The following is an 18,917-nucleotide window of genomic DNA, read 5'->3' as shown; positions in this document are numbered from 1 at the left end:
GAGCATCAATTCATGTGGGACTGCTTTTATATTGACTTTATTCAACTGGCTTTGGGTCGCCAGGCAACAAACTCAAACAGTCTCTCCCTGTTCCACTTCCCAAATATCCTCTAGCATTAACATGAGTCTTTTTCTTTCAATAAGGACTGAACTGAGTTACCTATGATAATTATTACTATGCTCATTAGGGAGCGTATGCTTGGCTTTACAGTGTTACACCGGGAGAGCACAGAGACTGCAGACATCACACACCTCAGGCCTGCTACAGACGAGCTGGAATGACAACACGCCTAGTGATTCCACTGCCTTTTTAATCTGTCTATCAACCTCTCTCTCCTTTTCCTTCTCTGTCTCTGTCTTTTTCTCTCTCTGTTTTTCTCTCTCTCTCTGTCCCTTTCTCTCTTTCTCTGTGTCCCTCTCTTTCTCGCTCTCTCTGTCCCTCTCTTTCTCTCTCTCTCTCTCTCTGTGTCCCTCTCTTTCTCTCTCTCTCTCTGTGTCCCTCTCTCTCAATTCAATTCAATTCAATTCAAGGGGCTTTATTGGCATGGGAAACATGTGTTAACATTGCCAAAGCAAGTGAGGTAGATATTATACAAAAGTGAAATAAACAATACAAATTAACAGTAAACATTACACATACAGAAGTTTCAAAACAATAAAGACATTACAAATGTTATATTATATATATACAGTGTTGTAACAATGTACAAATGGTTAAAGCACACAAGTTAAAATAAATAAGCATAAATATGGGTTGTATTTACAATGGTGTTTGTTCTTCACTGGTTGCCCTTTTCTTGTGGCCACAAATCTTGCTGCTGTGATGGCACACTGTGGAATTTCTCCCAGTAGATATGGGAGTTTATCAAAATTGGATTTGTTTTCAAATTCTTTGTGGATCTGTGTAATCTGTGGGAAATATGTCTCTCTAAAATGGTCATACATTGGGCAGGAGGTTAGGAAGTGCAGCTCAGTTTCCACCTCATTTTGTGGGCAGTGTACACATAGCCTGTCTTCTCTTGAGAGCCATGTCTGCCTACGGCGGCCTTTCTCAATAGCAAGGCTATGCTCACTGAGTCTGTACAAAGTCAAAGCTTTCCTTAAGTTTGGGTCAGTCACAGTGGTCAGGTATTCTGCCACTGTGTACTCTCTGTTTAGGGCCAAATAGCATTCTAGTTTTCTCTGTTTTTTTTGTTAATTCTTTCCAATGTGTCAAGTAATTATCTTTTTGTTTTCTCATGATTTGGTTGGGTCTAATTGTGCTGTTGTCCTGGGGCTCTGTGGGGTGTGTTTGTGTTTGTGAACAGAGCCCTGGGACCAGCTTGCTTAGGGGACTCTTCTCCAGGTTCATCTCTCTGTAGGTGATGGCTTTGTTATGGAAGGTTTGGGAATCGCTTCCTTTTAGGTGGTTGTAGAATTTAACGGCTCTTTTCTGGATTTTGATAATTAGTGGGTATCGGCCTAATTCTGCTCTGCATGCATTATTTGGTGTTCTACGTTGTACACGGAGGATATTTTTGCAGAATTCTGCATGCAGAGTCTCAATTTAGTGTTTGTCCCATTTTGTGAAATCTTGGTTGGTGAGCGGACCCCAGACCTCACAACCATAAAGGGCAATGGGCTCTATGACTGATTCAAGTATTTTTAGCCAGATCCTAATTGGTATGTTGAAATTTATGTTCCTTTTGATGGCATAGAAGGCCCTTCTTGCCTTGTCTCTCAGATCGTTCACAGCTTTGTGGAAGTTACCTGTGGTGCTGATGTTTAGGTCTCTCTCTCTCTCTCTCTCTCTCTCTCTCTCTCTCTCTCTCTCTCTCTCTCTCTCTCTCTCTCTCTCTCTCTCTCTCTCTCTCTCTCTCTCTCTCTCTCTCTCTCTCTCTCTCTCTCTCTCTCTCTCTCTCTCTCTCTCTCTCTCTCTCTCTCTCTCTCTCTCTCTCTCTCTCTCATTCTCTGTCCCTTTCTCTCTTTCTCTGTGTCTTTCTCTCATTCTCTGTCCCTTTCTCTCTTTCTCTGTGTCTTTCTCTCTCTCTCTCTCTGTGTCTCTGTGTCTCTGTGTCTCTGTCTCTGTCTCTGTCTCTGTCTCTGTCTCTGTCTCTGTCTCTCTCTCTCTGTCTCTGTCTCTGTCTCTGTCTCATTGCATGTGTACAGTGAAATGTTTCACAGAGATGTTGAAGACGCTAATGTAGTTGATCATGTGGACGGCCGTGTGACAGTGATGGCCTTAAAGCAGCAATCGGTAGTTGAAACAATGACAAAGAATGTGCCTCCCTGTTTCAGTAAAAAGTTGAGGGATGGGGCTGGAGAAATGTTACCATTCTCATAGACAGAGCTATGTATGAAAGGACTGACCATCCATGATATCAAAATTATAGTTTATAGTAACAACAGTTCAACTAAGCTCATGACAAATGTATAAGTTATATTCTTTAAGAATCAATGGGTACATATCATAAATGTATAAGTTATATTCTTTAAGAATCAATGGGTACATATCATAAATGTATAAGTTATATTCTTTAAGAATCAATGGGTACATATCATAAATGTATAAGTTATATTCTTTAAGAATCAGTGGGTACATATCATAAATGTATAAGTTATATTCTTTAAGAATCAATGGGTACATATCATAAATGTATAAGTTATATTCTTTCAAAATCAATGGGTACATATCATTCATTTATAAGTTATATTCTTTAAGAATCAATGGGTACATATCATAAATGTATAAGTTATATTCTTTAAGAATCAATGGGTACATATCATAAATGTATAAGTTATATTCTTTAAGAATCAATGGGTACATATCATAAATGTATAAGTTATATTCTTTAAGAATCAATGGGTACATTTCATTCATTTATAAGTTATATTCTTTAAGAATCAATGGGTACATATCATAAATGTATAAGTTATATTCTTTAAGAATCAATGGGTACATATCATAAATGTATAAGTTATATTCTTTAAGAATCAGTGGGTACATATCATAAATGTATAAGTTATATTCTTTAAGAATCAATGGGTACATATCATAAATGTATAAGTTATATTCTTTCAAAATCAATGGGTACATATCATTCATTTATAAGTTATATTCTTTAAGAATCAATGGGTACATATCATAAATGTATAAGTTATATTCTTTAAGAATCAATGGGTACATATCATAAATGTATAAGTTATATTCTTTAAGAATCAATGGGTACATATCATAAATGTATAAGTTATATTCTTTAAGAATCAATGGGTACATTTCATTCATTTATAAGTTATATTCTTTAAGAATCAATGGGTACATATCATAAATGTATAAGTTATATTCTTTAAGAATCAATGGGTACATATCATAAATGTATAAGTTATATTCTTTAAGAATCAATGGGTACATTTCATTCATTTATAAGTCCGCGAAAATAAATGTAGCAACTGCAGATTGCCACTTTAAGAGTCTGCTTCCCACGGCAGAGTCACCTCCTCATCCCTATTTAAATGTCCTCCTTAAACATCACACGTGTCTCTGGTTATTATCTGGCTCTAGTCCTAACACAAGCAGCAATGAATGCTAAATGGACAGGACTGTTAAATGTCAGCTATTGACATGGCTGGTAGAGGATGGGAGACAGGCAGGTGGGGTGGCAGGGTGCCTTTGTGGAGACATTCTCGTGTTTCTCATGCTGATATGACTCTTGTATGCAAGCGTGTGTGAGGAGGGTGGGGGTGCGTGTGTGAGGAGGGTGGGGGTGCGTGTGTGAGAGGGGTGGGGGGGGGTGCGTGTGTGAGGGGGGTGGGGGTGCGTGTGTAAGGGGATTGGGGGTGCGTGTGTGAGGGGGGTGGGGGTGCGTGTGTGAGGGGATTGGGGGTGCGTGTGTGAGGGGGGTGGGGGTGCGTGTGTGAGGGGGTGGGGGTGCGTGTGTGAGGGGATTTGGGGGTGCGTGTGTGAGGGGGTGGTGGTGCGTGTGTGTGTGAGGGGGGTGGTGGTGCGTGTGTGAGGGGATTGGGGGTTGTTGTTTTTATTTGTAGTTGAGGTCAAGTCTGGCTGGGTGTTTTGGGCAAAGGGGGTGTGTCTGGCTGGTTGTTTTGGGCAAAGAGGGTGTGTCTGGCTGGTTGTTTTGGGCAAAGGGGGTGTGTCTGGCTGGTTGTTTTGGGAAAAGAGGGTGTGTCTGGCTGGTTGTTTTGGGCAAAGGGGGTGTGTCTGGCTGGTTGTTTTGGGCAAAGGGGGTGTGTCTGGCTGGTTGTTTTGGGAAAAGGGGGTGTGTCTGGCTGGTTGTTTTGGGCAAAGAGGGTGTGTCTGGCTGGTTGTTTTGGGCAAAGGGGGTGTGTCTGGCTGGTTGTTTTGGGCAAAGGGGGTGTGTCTGGCTGGTTGTTTTGGGCGGTGTCTGAACGGATGTGTTTGTTTGTGATGTTTGCTGAATTGCATACTACTTACTACTTCTTCATGCAGAAGCAAAGTGGAGGTCAAACGTTTCTATTTGTGAGAGTGTGTGGAGTAGGGTGTGTTCACCATGTTCTCTGTGCTCTCTGCTCTCCTCAGGGTCATTTAAGAGGCGCTGACATGTCTCCTGTGTTTGTGTGGATCTACATGGAGGCAGGGTTTTGATTGCACCAAGCAGGAAGGTCCTGTGCCCCTACTCCATGCCCAGAGAGGGGAGCCTTGGGCTGGATGTGGGGAGGGCTGCTCCCCCCTCCTCTTTCTCCAGGGTGGTAGTATTTCAGGCTCACTGGACAGCAGGGACAGGCTCGTAAATACAGGTTTAATTGCTGAGCCGTTATGCCGGGTGAGCCCAGGTCATTCAGCGAGAGATCAGCTCCGTGATTGATGTTCCCCCAGTGCCAGGGGGAGAGAGGAGAGGGGGGCCAGGGGGCATGCCACAAAGCGGAAGCAGTGTACATGTCAAGGATGGCACTGCCCGTTCTCCCCCTGGGTTCCCCCTGCCACAATATGCCCCTCAGCCAGCATTCATCCCTCTCTACACAGCAGGCGCTACAGCCTCACACACTGCATAGGCCTGCAGTAAGAACATCTGCAGGCCTCTCCCGCCTAATACCTCACACTGAAACATATATCAGTGGTCCTTGAGGGCCACCACCCAGTAGGTTATTTTCAGGGGCCACAGATTGTGTTAGAGCTGCCCTCTAACATTCAGCTGTTGGAGGTGTTCAGTGTTCAGGCATCAACCCACTTGTCTTTATGCTCCCATTCTTGTTATATGGTCATGTTAGCAGGAGTAGACGGTGTGGTAAAGACTGTACTGTACCATGTGTTTATGAATGAATAATGTATAGCTTTTTGAAGTCCTTTTTTTCAATGAGCTGGAGTGAGGGATGCTTGGTCGTTTGGCAGGGCGTGGTTGGGTCGTGTGGTATAAGGACCCTTTATTGGCTGCCTCGAATGGGCAACACTCAAAGCTTTTAGAGAAAACATCCGATGGAGCCTTATAGTGCTCCCAGATTGGCAACGTGAATAGCAGCGTTCATACCTCCTCTAATGTGTGCGCGTGTGCGATGTAGGTGAGAGCGGGGGAAGGGGAGGTGTGTGTGTGTGTGTTTTAGAGGTTTAAGTGTGTGTGTCTCCACAGGTTTGGGGGTGTGTGTGAGTGGTTTGTGGGTATCCAGTACGTAAACCACGTCTAGGCGTAGGCAAAAGGCTTTCAGGGGGCTTTTCACATGTTGACGTCTCAATCCATCACAGGGATTCTATAGAGCTGCCTTTTCATGTGTTTATGGCAGGAGAGAGTAGGAGGGGATAAACAAACACAGGTCTTTTCTCTCTCTGTGTGTGGATCTAGTCTGAAGGAGAGAATCCCCCCCGCCCCACGTGTACCGTAAGTGTTGAGATGTGTTCAGGCAGCCTGTTTAAATCACATAGCATTTATCTGTCTGGGAATTTCCTTCTTCTGTTATGTTTTTATGATGTAATTCTTCACTAGAGCCAAAAGGGTTCGCACCCCTTTCATAAGACAGTTTGTGTTCTGTTTTTGTCACTATTGGTACACTGGTCTTACAAATGCCTCAGACTTAATTCATACAGGGCCAGATGTACCAATACTTACTACCTGTGCTATGTTTGCACCTGTTATTTTTAACAGGGAACGGATGACATAAAAACCATGCAAAAAAGTGTCCCACTGGCCACAGTCAGTTCAACGTCTAGTTTTGATTTACATTTGGTTGAGTTGTCAAGTAAAGTGAATTCAACGTGTAATCAACAAACATTGGATTTAGGTTAAAAGGTTTTAAAAAAAGAAAGAAAGAACATTCAAATACGAAATTCCCTTACGTTAATTACTTTTTGGAAATCCGGTCAGTTTTCCACCTTGATTCAACGACATCACATTGCATTTTGGGGTTGAAATGACTTAGAAACGATGTTGATTCAACCATCTTTTGCCCAGTGGGGACCTTATTTGCTCTTATCTCATTCCTTAGCACAGAGTGGACAGACAGTGCTACAGAGTCAGACTACAGACAGACCCACTGTTAGAGCCTTTGTTATAGCAGGCTAGCACAGCAAGCAGGCGTGTAGTCACTCGGAGTGAAGCAGCTCGACTGATAGATAGCACAGCACGCTCCTCAGAGAATCAGAGAGTAGCACTCTGTCTCCCCCCAGTGGTGCCGTACTGAACTGCATGGCCTCCTATGTTGTTATACAATCTATGATTAGTATGGGATTGGGTAGTCCATAGGTAGTGAGTGTTCATGTGGGTGTGTATGGGTGTCTGTGTGTACAGTATATCATTGTGTGTATGTGTGTGTGTTTTCATGTGTTTCATGTGTGTGTTCATGTGTTTGCACACGCGGGTGTGTTGTTTGTCCATGTGTACAGTGTCTGTGTGTGGGGATGTACACTGAGTGGACAAAACATTAAGAACACCACCTTTTTGCCCTCAGAACTGCCTCAATTCGTCCGGGCATGGACTCTACAAGGTGTTGAAAGGGTTCAACAGGGATGCTGGCCCATGTTGACCCAACATGTTGACATGTTGACCCATGTTGACATTGTTGATACACACGGGAAACTGTTGAGCATGAAAAACCCAGCAGCGTTGCAGTCCTTAACACACTCAAACCGGTGCGCCTGGCACCTACTACCACACCCCGTTCAAAGGCACTTCAATATTTTGTATTCCTCATTCACCTCTGAATGGCACACACACACAATCCATGTCTCAATTGTCTCAAGACTTAAAAATCCTTCTTTAACCTGTCTCCTCCCCTTCATCTACACTGATTGAAGTGGATTTAACAAGTGACATCAATAAGGGATCATAGCTTTAACCTGGATTCACCTGGTCAGTCTGTCATAGAAAGAGCAAGTGTTCTTAATGTTTTGTACACTCAGTGTATGTCTCTGTGAGGGTGTGTGGGTACTGACAGTCAGGGCTTACTTCAGGCAGGCCTAGGATCAGATGCCTCACGCACCTACACCGAACCGTCTGAATCAGGGCTCTTTTATGGGCTATTGGGTTTAACCGGGGGGCTTTGTGCAGAGACACGGAGGGCAGGGGATAATCATATCGTGATGGCTCCATTGTTCCCAGCACACGTTTGTGCTCTAACACACTGTTATAGCACTGTGATACTGGGCACCTCCGACTCACAGAGCACTGCCTCTCTAATCCACTGGCGCTGGACATAAGCCTGGGACTGGCCCTGATCCTTCACCTCTGACCTCTTATCCCCGCTGGTCTGTTCTCGATACCTTCTCTCTCATCCTTTCTGATGTGTCTCATCTCTATCCCTTTTCTTTCTCCTCTCCTCTCTTTCCACATGTCTGTTCTCTCTCATCTCTGCCCTCTTCACTCTCCTCTTCCCTGCAACTCTCCATCGTGCCATTGCAGTAAATGAGAATGTGTTACCTGTCAAAACAAAGGTGAACGACACAATCAATAAGCAATCCTTCTCTCCTCTCTCAGGAATGAAGCGTCCGTTCAGCCCCCCCTCTGTGTTAGAGATGGAGGAGGACAGGAGCGGGTTGGGAGTGGGGATGGGGTTGACTGTGGACAGCGAGGTGTGCTGTGACCCGCAGGAGGAGGGTGTAGTCCTGGGGGAGCAGCCAGGTCCAGTTGGGGGCGCCCTGCCCTCCTCTGACCACAGCAGGCCCAAGAGGGAGAGGAAGCAGCGCAGTTACACAGTGTGTGACGTGTGTAACATCCAGCTCAACTCCCCAGCCCAGGCCCAGATCCACTACAACGGCAAGTCTCACCAGAAGAGACTCAAACAGATAAGCAACGGGAAGATCCAGCACGGCAACACAGGTAGGACATCCCACCCACTTTCTGCACTCTTCTGCAGCTGTACCCTACTCTACCACTACACTGTTCGAAAAAAAGGCTTCCAAAAGGGTTCTGCGGCTGTCCCCATAGGATAACTCTTTTCAGTTCCAGGTAGACCCCTTTCCACAGGGGGTTATACATTGAACCCAAAAGAGTTCTACCTGGAACCCAAAAGAGGTTCTTCAAAGGGTTGTCCTAAGGGCACAGCCGAAGAACCATTTTTGATTCAAGATAGAAAACGTTTTCCTGAGAGTGTACAGTACCCTACTCCACTATAACACTCTGAGGCTGCTCACCTCTGTAACCCCTTACCAGCTGAGGAGAGAAATGATAGTGTGCACTCTTTTGACAAAGTGTGAATATGAGTTCTACCCCCCGAGGACACATCAAGCTGCATTATATAACCTAGTAAGATGCATCGGTTCTGTGTTCTTCCTGTTCCATCATACGTTCAGTACATTTCTAAGAGGACGCTGTGATAATGAGTATGACAAGTGAACATGGAGAGCTGCTACAGATGTAGGATCTTCATTTGACCGCACTGTTGCAGGAGAACTTTCCTGCAATGCAGGGATTGTATTTCAGGTTTAAAAAGGTTTCTGAAGTTTGTAATTCCCACATTGAAATTTCAGACATGACTTTCCTTTTTTTTTCTTAAAAAAAAAACAAATTCAAACCCCAACAAAAATGTTGATTAATTATAATCCACATAATAATTCACATTTCCTGTTGCTGCAGGATTATTTTCCTGCTGTAGCAAACTGGCTCAACCCGTATAGCTGTGAATGGAAGTGTGTATAGTGTAGAAGTATGCATGGTTCTATATAGTCTTCTCTAGCCTGAGGCTGGACACAGAGGGAGGACAACAAAGCTGAGTTAAGTCATTAATTGGCTGACTAATTCATTGCTGGTTATTTTAGATCGTTCTGGTTCCTGCTCGCTCCAGGGTAGCTACAGCAGTGGCTGCAGTGGAGGTGCAGGTTTTCCCCGTAGATTTGAATATATAGTGAAACTGGCTACATGTTCAGAGGTTATTCCTTTCTGTCTCCCACTCTCTCTTTACTTGTAACCCTCCTACGCAGCTCGAAAACACACCAACCTAGAGAATCTGCTCCCAAACACTCATCACTCTCTCTTGAATACTCTATCTCTCTCTCTCTCTCTCTCTCTCTCTCTCTCTCTCTCTCTCTCTCTCTCTCTCTCTCTCTCTCTCTCTCTCTCTCTCTCTCTCTCTCTCTCTCTCTCTCTCTCTCTCACGCTCACGCTCACACTCACGCACACGCACACGCACACACATCTCTGCATGAAAACTAGTCTGACCCACTTCAGGTGCAGAAATCTCGTACAAACAGTACATAATTACATAGCAACGGAGAGCACGGCAACGCTTGCCATGGCCACAGATTATTTGGCCCTGATTGGCTGCTGGCAGGCTGCTGGCAGGCTGCTGTAGGCATGGCGATGCAGTGGGGCCAGACCTCCCTTGGGATTGCCTGGGAACCATGGTACATCTGACGCAGCACTACAGGAAGGTACACAAACAGTCAATAGTCACCCGCTTAGGTCGTTCAGATAACTGGCTTTGACAGTTAGTATACACCTGTTATGGCTGTGTGTAAACACAATGTAGCAGCAGTAATCTGGAAAGCAGAGAGATCACGATACACCCATACAAACATTCCAACTCTCCTCCTCTCTTCCTCCGTCTCTCTCACCCTCCCTTCACCGTCCCTCTCTCCTCTCCCCCTCTCTCTCTCACCCTCCACCTTCCCTCTCTCCCTCTCCCTCTATGTAGTCACACAAGGAATAGTCGGCTTAGTAAGGCAGCCATGCTGCCTGCAGGTGTGTTGCTCATGTGGACTTCCTTCTTTGCAGTCCTCCCAACCGTCGTCCTTTCCCTTTCCTGATTGCTTCATTGCTTCAGTGAGCCAGCACGCAGAGCCCAGCCCAGTCCAGTGCCTTGTGGCCAGTCAGTCTTTAAGAAGGATGGGCAGAATGAGGCCTGACGTGGCCACTGACCGTCACTGTCTAAGACCCGGGTCAGCTAGGGCATGGTAAAGACTCAGACCAACACACACACACACACACACACACACACACACACACACACACACACACACACACACACACACACACACACACACACACACACACACACACACACACACACACACACACACACACACACACACACACACACACACAGAGACGCACGCAGGCTTTGTCCCCAGCACCCTGGCACAGCTCCGGCAGCAGAGAGAGATGGGGTGAGAGAGTGAAGGGGAGGGAGTGTGTGAGTGTGTGTGGTGTACGGTGCAGATTCTCTCTGACACACAGTCGCAATCATGCAGCCTTATCTGTGCTCACCTTCTGCTGACTCCCACAGCTCACACACACACACACACACACACACACACACACACACACACACACACACACACACACACACACACACACACACACACACACACACACACACACACACACACACACACACACACACACACACACACACACATTGCAAACATGTGTGGATGTTTGCAATCTGTGTGGATGTTGAAGGATGCGTGGTGTGTTTCCAGTATGTAAATGTATATTCGTGTGTGTGTGTGTGTGTGTGTGTGTGTGTGTGTGTGTGTGTGTGTGTGTGTGTGTGTGTGTGTGTGTGTGTGTGTGTGTGTGTGTGTGTGTGTGTGTGTGTGTGTGTGTGTGTGTGTGTGTGTGTGTGTGCGTGTGTGTGTGTGCGTTTGTGTGTGTGCCTCCCAAAGAATCCTCTCCATGTCAGCTTGTGTTACCCTTCCTCTCTGCTTCACTGAACTGACAGAGGGTCCAGGCTTTTCTTCTCTCTCTCTCTCGTTCCCTCTCTCTTACACACACAATCTCTCTCTCTCTACTCTCTAAACCCCAACGTAGGGTGATGGGCAACCACAGTGAATCTAAAAAGGCTTTAATTTCAGTTTCAGCTGTATATGATGATACAACTTTACTTAAAGCATTCAGGTATAATGCATTGTTAGTTGTTATAAGGAAGTATAAGCCCCTACTGTGTCTTCTAAATCAATTGAAATGTGTTATGTCTTTCCGCGTGTTTATTCTAAATGGCTACTATACTTTTTACGTTCCGTGGTCCTTTTGTGGTCATTTCGTGGTCATTTCCAAACCTCTTCAAACTACTCCTATAACAAAATATCAACTGAGAAACACATGATGTGAAAACAAGTATTATTTATTAGAAAATATGATATTGTATTATTTGGAATGCAGACGAACAATGTCCTATATGGGCACGTTATTCAGTGTTTCCCCTTGTTGGACCGACGGCGGTGGCGGGCTCTCTTCTTAGTTGAACCCCGGGGGGTCACCCACACGGGAGCGGTTTGAGCATCTTTACAGCCACCTGTCTCCCTCTCAGCTCCTCTCTCCTTGTCTTCATCTCCATGGAGCTCTAATGCAACCATTATCTACGGAAAGAAAAGAAATGTGGTCTAATTAGGAAAACAAAAATACATATTTTAATTCATGCGCCAAGGTTAAATGTATTGATAACACTGTGGTGTTTATAATGACATGTACAGCAAGTCAAATGTCAGCAGTATATATAACTACAATGGGTAAATGTCACTATTTGGACCAGTCTAACGTTGTTCCTAAAGCCTTTCTCAGACCCCCTGAATCTTTCCTTCACATCACATTACCTGCAGCAGTCTTCTGAAGGTGAGCAGCAGGCCCATGCCGTACAACCAGCAGCAGAGAGCCAGAAACATGCAGCCTGCAGCCTCTATCCTCCTCTCTTCTGCCCCAGTGACCACTTCCACCATCTTCTTCCACACAAGCTCACTCGCTCCCGCTCTCTCCCTACTCCTGAGCTCAGCTACTCGGGTGCGAAGTGTTCTGAGGCTGGCCGTGGAATCACTGGTTGTCTGGCGCAAAGCACTAACGTCTCTGTATTTCTGGTCAATACTGTTTCTGGTCTGGGTGGTAGTGGCCTTGTCCGAGCCACAGTGGCCCACAGGGCAGGAGCCTATCTCCTGTTTCTGTAGCATGAGGCAGCTTGATGTATCCGCCCTGGATAGGACACAAGTCCGTCGCAGGGCCTTACCCCTAATCCATCTCCTTAATGTGTGCCAAGCTGAGAGGCATCGGGTCCCATTTTCAGAGTCTTTGGTTGGACTCGACCGCGGATAAACCACCCGACCTTCCAATCTCAGGGCGGACGCTCTAACGACAAGGCCACTGAGTCGTTTAGTGTTGTTTGTAGCTACCTGGGTCGCAGTGGGTTCCGAGCTGACCATAACACAAGCCTCTCCGGGGAACTTGTACCAACTGTGTCCAGTGGTCTCGCTGGTGTTCTGTTTGGTCCAGGGTTGTTGATGGAAGCTGATGGTGCTGGTGTTCAGGTCAATGTGAGGCGTGCTGGCCCACCGCCTAATGCCGATGGGGGGCATCAGGGCATCCCGAAAAACCGTGCCGTCCAGGTGTTGTAAGGCCAAGATTACATGCACCAACAAATGAATACTGATAGAGTACAAAGCCATCTCTCAATCAGTTAACTGGCTGAGCAAATTCAAAAAGCAACTACTCTCTACAGAGATAGGCGAGTTGTGGTGTTCAGAATGTTTGATTGGACTGTTGTGCCACAGTGGTCTATGATGTCACAGAGGGCATCCAACATGTCACCTGGGTTGAAGATCACTACCATGTCACCCCACCCTCCTTTATGACATCATTGCGATATAGATGCGGTAAAAAGGTCAATCGAACTCAGCCAATCAAAGGAATTGTAGATCATGACGCTTGCAACGCCAGGGATATGGGTTCGATTCCCACGGGGGACCAGTACGGGGGGGGGGGGCACGATGGAAATGTATGTCGCTCACTACTGTAAGTCGCTCTCGGTAAGAGTGTCTTCTAAATGACTATAATTCAGGCTTTTGTTTTTCACACCACGTAGAGGTATAAATCGGAGTATAGTGCTTGTTTGAATGTCAACCCCAACACATGTTCATGTCATCGTTCCCAATCAACTGCATTACAGTTAAAAAACGACTGACTACCATCAACGATTTCTGTATGCTAGGTATGCTAACCAGCTTACACGGACGGGAGTTTGCATTAAACAGCCCCTTCTTCTAAACCAAAAAAAGGACAACTTCTACATGGTGTGCAGCAAAAACAGCCAAATATAACCACACCATGGGTCTGTTACGACACATAAATCATGACAGGTTTGGCGAATATCCACTTTGTAGGAACAGATTTGTTGAATGTGCCCAATCTGGTCAATGCAGCGTCTGCATTCCATTTACTGCATCTATGGTCAAGTTGAAAACCATAGAATTCATTTAATATGTCATGTAATGCTGTAAACTCTGGTGTTTCTCCTTCTGGAGCTGGTTCTCCATATTCTTTTTCAATGTTCTAAATGGTGAGCCAACATGTTCTGAGCACTTTTATCTCCAAAACTAGTTTTGTATTGGCTCTCTCTTGTCTCTCTGCAGCAGATATATAGTGAGCAATATGTTTGGAACATCGAATTACAATACAATTGCAGTATTGAATCGCAATACATATCGAGGGTCCTTGGCAATTCCCAGACCTACTGTTCACCACTGCCCCATAAAGTACCAGCCACCCTGGTCTCTATTCGTCTATTGAGGGGTTAGGATCAGCATGGCCATCGCCCCGCGCAAGGATGGCATCACCAGCCAGCCAGCGCCTCCCAAAATATTTTGAGAACCATTTAAAGGGGGCAGGGGGTGTCGGGGGCATACGGCTCCCTTGACGTTGAGTCTGCCGGGGCGGAACAGGTCCACGAACACGTGGGTGAGATGCATGGTGGGATAGATCATCCTCCCCTTTATTTGGGGTGAGGCAGGGAGGGAGGAGGGGGGACAGTGGCTTGATCTGATTTGACCTGATGTCACTAGAGCGTGTGGCTTGGTCTGATTTGACCTGATGTCACTAAAGGGTGTGGCTTGGTCTGATTTGACCTGATGTCACTAAAGGGTGTGGCTTGGTCTGATTTGACCTGATGTCACTAAAGGGTGTGGCTGCTCAGACCCCAGTAAAGGCTGTGTCTGAGTTACTATTTGTTATTTTCTGCTTGGCATTTCATATCTTCGAGCTTTGAGAAAGTGTGTGTGTGTGTGTGTGTGTGTGTGTGTGTGTGTGTGTGTGTGTGTGTGTGTGTGTGTGTGTGTGTGTGTGTGTGTGTGTGTGTGAGGTGTGTGTGTGGTGTGGGGGTGGGTGGGTGGGTGTGTGTGTGTGTGTGTGTGTGTGTGTGTGTGTGTGTGTGTGTGTGTGTGTGTGTGTGTGTGTGTGTGTGTGTGTGTGTGTGTGTGAAACTGAGAGAGAGCGACTGCCTCTACCTCTTTCATGGTTCTGATCTTTCTCCCATCTCCACGGCCTAGGATAAAGCGGGTTGTTGTGATGTGTGTCTGTCTGCGTGTGTGAGCCAGTGTGTGTCTCTTCATGGTCCCTGTCAGTCTGTCTCTATCTCTCTCTCTCACTCTGTTTTAATAAAGCGTGAGGGATTGGATTAAAGGCTGGGACTTTCTGCATGAATGCATTTGCGCATCTGCGTTTTATTTTTGTGCCACCTCGCCATTTTCCCCTTTTATTTATTCCCTGTGGAGGGAAATGACTTTCCTCGCTCACCGTGCCTTTGTGTGTGTGTGTGTGTGTGTGTGTGTGTGTGTGTGTGTGTGTGTGTGTGTGTGTGTGTGTGTGTGTGTGTGTGTGTGTGTGTGTGTGTGTGTGTGTGTGTGTGTGTGTGTGTGTGTGGACGTTTGTGCATGTGTCATTGTTTGCAGCAGCGTCGAGGCACACCTTAAGCCTTGGGTATCACCACATGTAGCAAGTCAGTCCCTGATTGGTCCATCTGAAGTGTCTGTCAATCTGTCAGCTGCAAACATATCCCTATGCCGCCTGTAGAAGACTCCAGTGTCTCCTCATAGCATATGCAAACACTTTGGCTGTGTAGTCGTTTAGCTGTGCACTCTGTCTCTGCCCCCCTCGCCCTGGGGTTTGGTCCTTCGTGTCCCACCGGTTTAGACTCTGGGAAAAGGTTGTGTTCCGGATCGGCACGCAGGGCCCGGTGGAGCGGAAAAGTCTGGAGCAGGGAGACCGTAGAGAGAAGAGAGGGAATAGACCACCAAACGTCTGTCTGTCTTTACTGTTTACCACTGTCCGTCTGTCTGTCTGTCTTTACTGTTTATCACTGTCTGTCTGTGTGTCTGTCTTTACTGTTTACCCATGTCTGTCTGTGTGTGTGTCTGTCTTTGTTGTTTACCAATGTCTGTCTGTGTGTCTGTCTATTGTTTACCCATGTCTGTCTGTCTGTCTGTCTGTCTGTCTGTCTGTCTGTCTGTCTGTCTATTGTTTACCAATGTCTGTCTGTCTGTTTTTACTGTTTACCACTGTCTGTCTGTCTGTCTGTCTGTCTGTCTGTCTGTCTGTTTGTCTGTTTGTCTGTCTGTCTGTCTGTCTGTCTGTCTGTCTGTCTGTCTGTCTGTCTTTACTGTTTACCTCTGTGTGTCTGTCTGTTTGTCTGTCTGTCTGTCTGTCTGTCTGTCTGTCTGTCTGTCTGTCTGTCTGTCTGTCTTTACTGTTTACCTCTGTGTGTCTGTCTTTACTGTTTACCCCTGTCTGTCTGTCTGTTTGTCTGTCTGTGTGTGTCTGTCTTTGTTGTTTACCAATGTCTGTCTGTCTGTCTGTCTGTGTGTCTGTCTATTGTTTACCAATGTCTGTCCGTCCGTCTGTCTGTCTGTCTGTCTGTCTGTCTGTCTGTCTGTCTGTCTATTGTTTACCAATGTCTGTCTGTCTGTCTGTTTGCCTGCCTGTCTGTCTGTCTGTCTGTCGGTCTCTCCTGTGGAGACTAGGCTGTACTCACTATCTGTTTTCATCTAGTATAAATATCCAAAGCATATCCAAGGGTTTTGATGTCACACAGCGCTCTGTCAAATGAATAGAACATTCTGCCACTTTCTTAAATGGCACAGAATATCAATCCCTGCATTTCCTCTGTTCCCTTTTTAATGCATTTCTCACTTATCGAACCGACATGCAGTGTTCAACCATAGAATTGTATATCTTTGTGTTCCACAGCCTGTCACATTCTCTGTTTGTAATGGCTGTCTAGTCATCATAACAGCCTTGTCTGTTTGGTTGGACCCCGCTACAGGACCCTCCACCCCAGGCCCTTGGTGAGAAAGCCCAAGGAAAGGCTGTGTTTCTGGGCAGTGCACAGCCTCACTTCCCCCTCTCTCCCTGCAGCATATTATCCATACTCCAGGCCCCATAATTAGTTTTTCACCTTTATTTAACCAGATAAGTCAATTGAGAACCAATTGTCATTTACAATAACGACCTGGCCAAGAGGCACAACATTGTAACAGTGAACAGGACATCACAACAAATAAATAAAACTATACAGAGGAAATGTACAAATTCATCAAATATAGAAAAATAAAAGGTGTAAGAATATTTTCAAGATAATATACAACGCAGAGGACGAGAGGTCAATAGAGTAATATCAATGGGGTCAGAGAGAGAGACATAGGAGGAATTTCAGTCCGGGACTCATAGCTCCATGGCAAGTTCTCATTGGTCCAAATTGTTTATACATTGAACCTGAAATAGGATACTTGTTATTTGGCCATTGGCCCAGTTTTATTGCAAGGAATTATAATTGGTCAACCACAGGCTAGGGCTGCGTTATAAAACTACATCATGTCCCTTTGTTCTGTGGAGAGAATCACTGAGGACAGGGGAGAATGAACATCTACCTCTCAGCATAACACCGCCTATTTGAATAATATGTTTTAGAATGAATGTGGTGGGATGGATGTGTCAACTAAGAAGACCCAGATTACACCAGAGTGGTTTATTACCTCTGATAGAGGGATAGTAGAGGAGAGAGGTGCTGGGCGGTGGGAGAGGGAGATAGAGGGTGATAAAGGGTGGACGGAGTAAAGGAAAGACAGGGAGGCAAATGGATGAGGAATGGTGAGCACGTAAGCCAAATTGAGAGGAAGAGGAGAGAGGTGGTGAGAGGGGAATGAGAAAGAGGAGAGAGAGAGAGGAAGAGGAGAGAGGTGGTGAGAGGAGAATGAGAGAGAGATAGAGAGAGAGGAGGAGGAGAGAGGTGGTGAGAGGGGAATGAGAGAGAGAGAGAGAGCGAGAGAGAGGAGGAGGAGAGAGGTGGTGAGAGGGGAATGAGCGAGAGATAGAGAGAGCGAGAGAGAGGAGGAGGAGAGGTGGTGAGAGGGGAATGAGAGAGAGAGAGAGCGAGAGAGAGGAGGAGGAGAGGGGTGGTGAGAGGGGAATGAGAGAGAGAGAGAGAGAGCGAGAGAGAGGAGGAGGAGAGAGGTGGTGAGAGGGGAATGAGAGAGAGAGAGCGAGAGAGAGGAGGAGGAGAGAGGTGGTGAGAGGGGAATGAGAGAGAGAGAGAGAGAGAGAGAGAGGAGGAGGAGAGAGGTGGTGAGAGGGGAATGAGAGAGAGAGAGGAGGAGAGAGGTGGTGAGAGGGGAATGAGAGAGAGATAGGAATGAGAGAGAGAGAGCGAGCGAGCGAGGAATGAGAGAGAGAGAGAGAGAGAGAGAGAGAGAGAGACGAGAGAGAGAGAGAGACGAGAGAGAGACGAGAGAGAGACGAGAGCGAGCGAGCGAGGAATGAGAGAGAGAAAGAGAGAGAGACTGTCATTTACCCAGAGAGACACACAGATAAACACTGTCATTTACCCAGTGAAGATGGGCTGCCCAGTAATGGACACATGATAGACGGCCATTGGAAGTTTGTACTAGCCCAAAGTTCACACACACTTACCATCTGTCACATCTGACGTGTGGTTTTACTAGTGTTCCCTGTATGTGTATTGAGACAGCCCAGAATGAACAGAGGTACAGTATAGAGGTGTGGAGGAGAAAGTGAGGAGAGATTGAAGAGAGAGAGAGAGAAAGAGAGAGGGAGAGAGAGAGAGAGATCTCATCTCACTGGCAATTAGTCAAGATGATAGTGTTTCTCTGTCAGCGGATCCTGTGGATGAACACACACAGCTCTGTTTGTGACTCTCTTTAATTGAACCACAGGGTCACTCTCGTCACACACACACAGATCTGGTTAGCCTGGATACTAGTCTTTTTAGCTAACATTCCACTCCTCGTAGCCTCCTTCGTGTCATATGCCAAAGATGTTGGTGGAATGTTTGTTAAAAAGACTGGTACCCAGGCTAAGATCTGGTGACTTTGACTCCTAACTGATCTGAGTGAGCTCAGCCTCCCACCGCGTTGCTTCACTGTTCCTCCACTTAAGAGACAACTTTCTTCTCCTCCAGACTAGTACACGGCCTCTTAGAGAGCTAGAGGCGACTCGCCGGTGACTTTCATTGTTATTCATGTATTAATTTATTCACTCATGGCAGACGTGAACCAGGGCTGTAATATGCAGATGCCGGTTTGTTTCTCGATGGGAATTTTCCGCTCCACTGCCTCTGTAGCTGCCACTAATAATAAAGTGAGGCAAGATGGAGAGAAAAGGAGGAAGGAGGAGGGAGGGGGGGGGGATGCCTGTCAGGATGCCTGAGCCACCACACTTATGCACACACACAGCTCGTCTCTCGGATAGACAGTGACCAGGTGCGAT

General features: G+C 46.1%; 1 protein-coding gene across 2 annotated transcripts in view; it reads left to right on the top strand.

Moving 5' to 3' along the window:
• The window catches only part of LOC129829578 (zinc finger protein 385C-like), a 195,741-nt gene that overhangs the window by 70,799 nt on the left and 106,025 nt on the right, over positions 1-18,917 (top strand). Inside the window, exon 2 of one of the 2 annotated variants that reach the window (XM_055891358.1) lies at positions 7,917-8,258. The exons of the other annotated variant lie outside the window; for it this stretch is intronic. Within the exon in view, the coding sequence (XP_055747333.1) occupies positions 7,917-8,258 (342 nt within the window). The remainder of the gene's footprint in view (positions 1-7,916; positions 8,259-18,917) is intronic. 2 annotated transcript variants of the gene reach the window in all.

Source organism: Salvelinus fontinalis, chromosome 2, assembly GCF_029448725.1.
Source record: "Salvelinus fontinalis isolate EN_2023a chromosome 2, ASM2944872v1, whole genome shotgun sequence".
Lineage (NCBI taxonomy): Eukaryota > Metazoa > Chordata > Actinopteri > Salmoniformes > Salmonidae > Salvelinus > Salvelinus fontinalis.
This window is presented reverse-complemented; position numbering and strand designations above follow the sequence as displayed.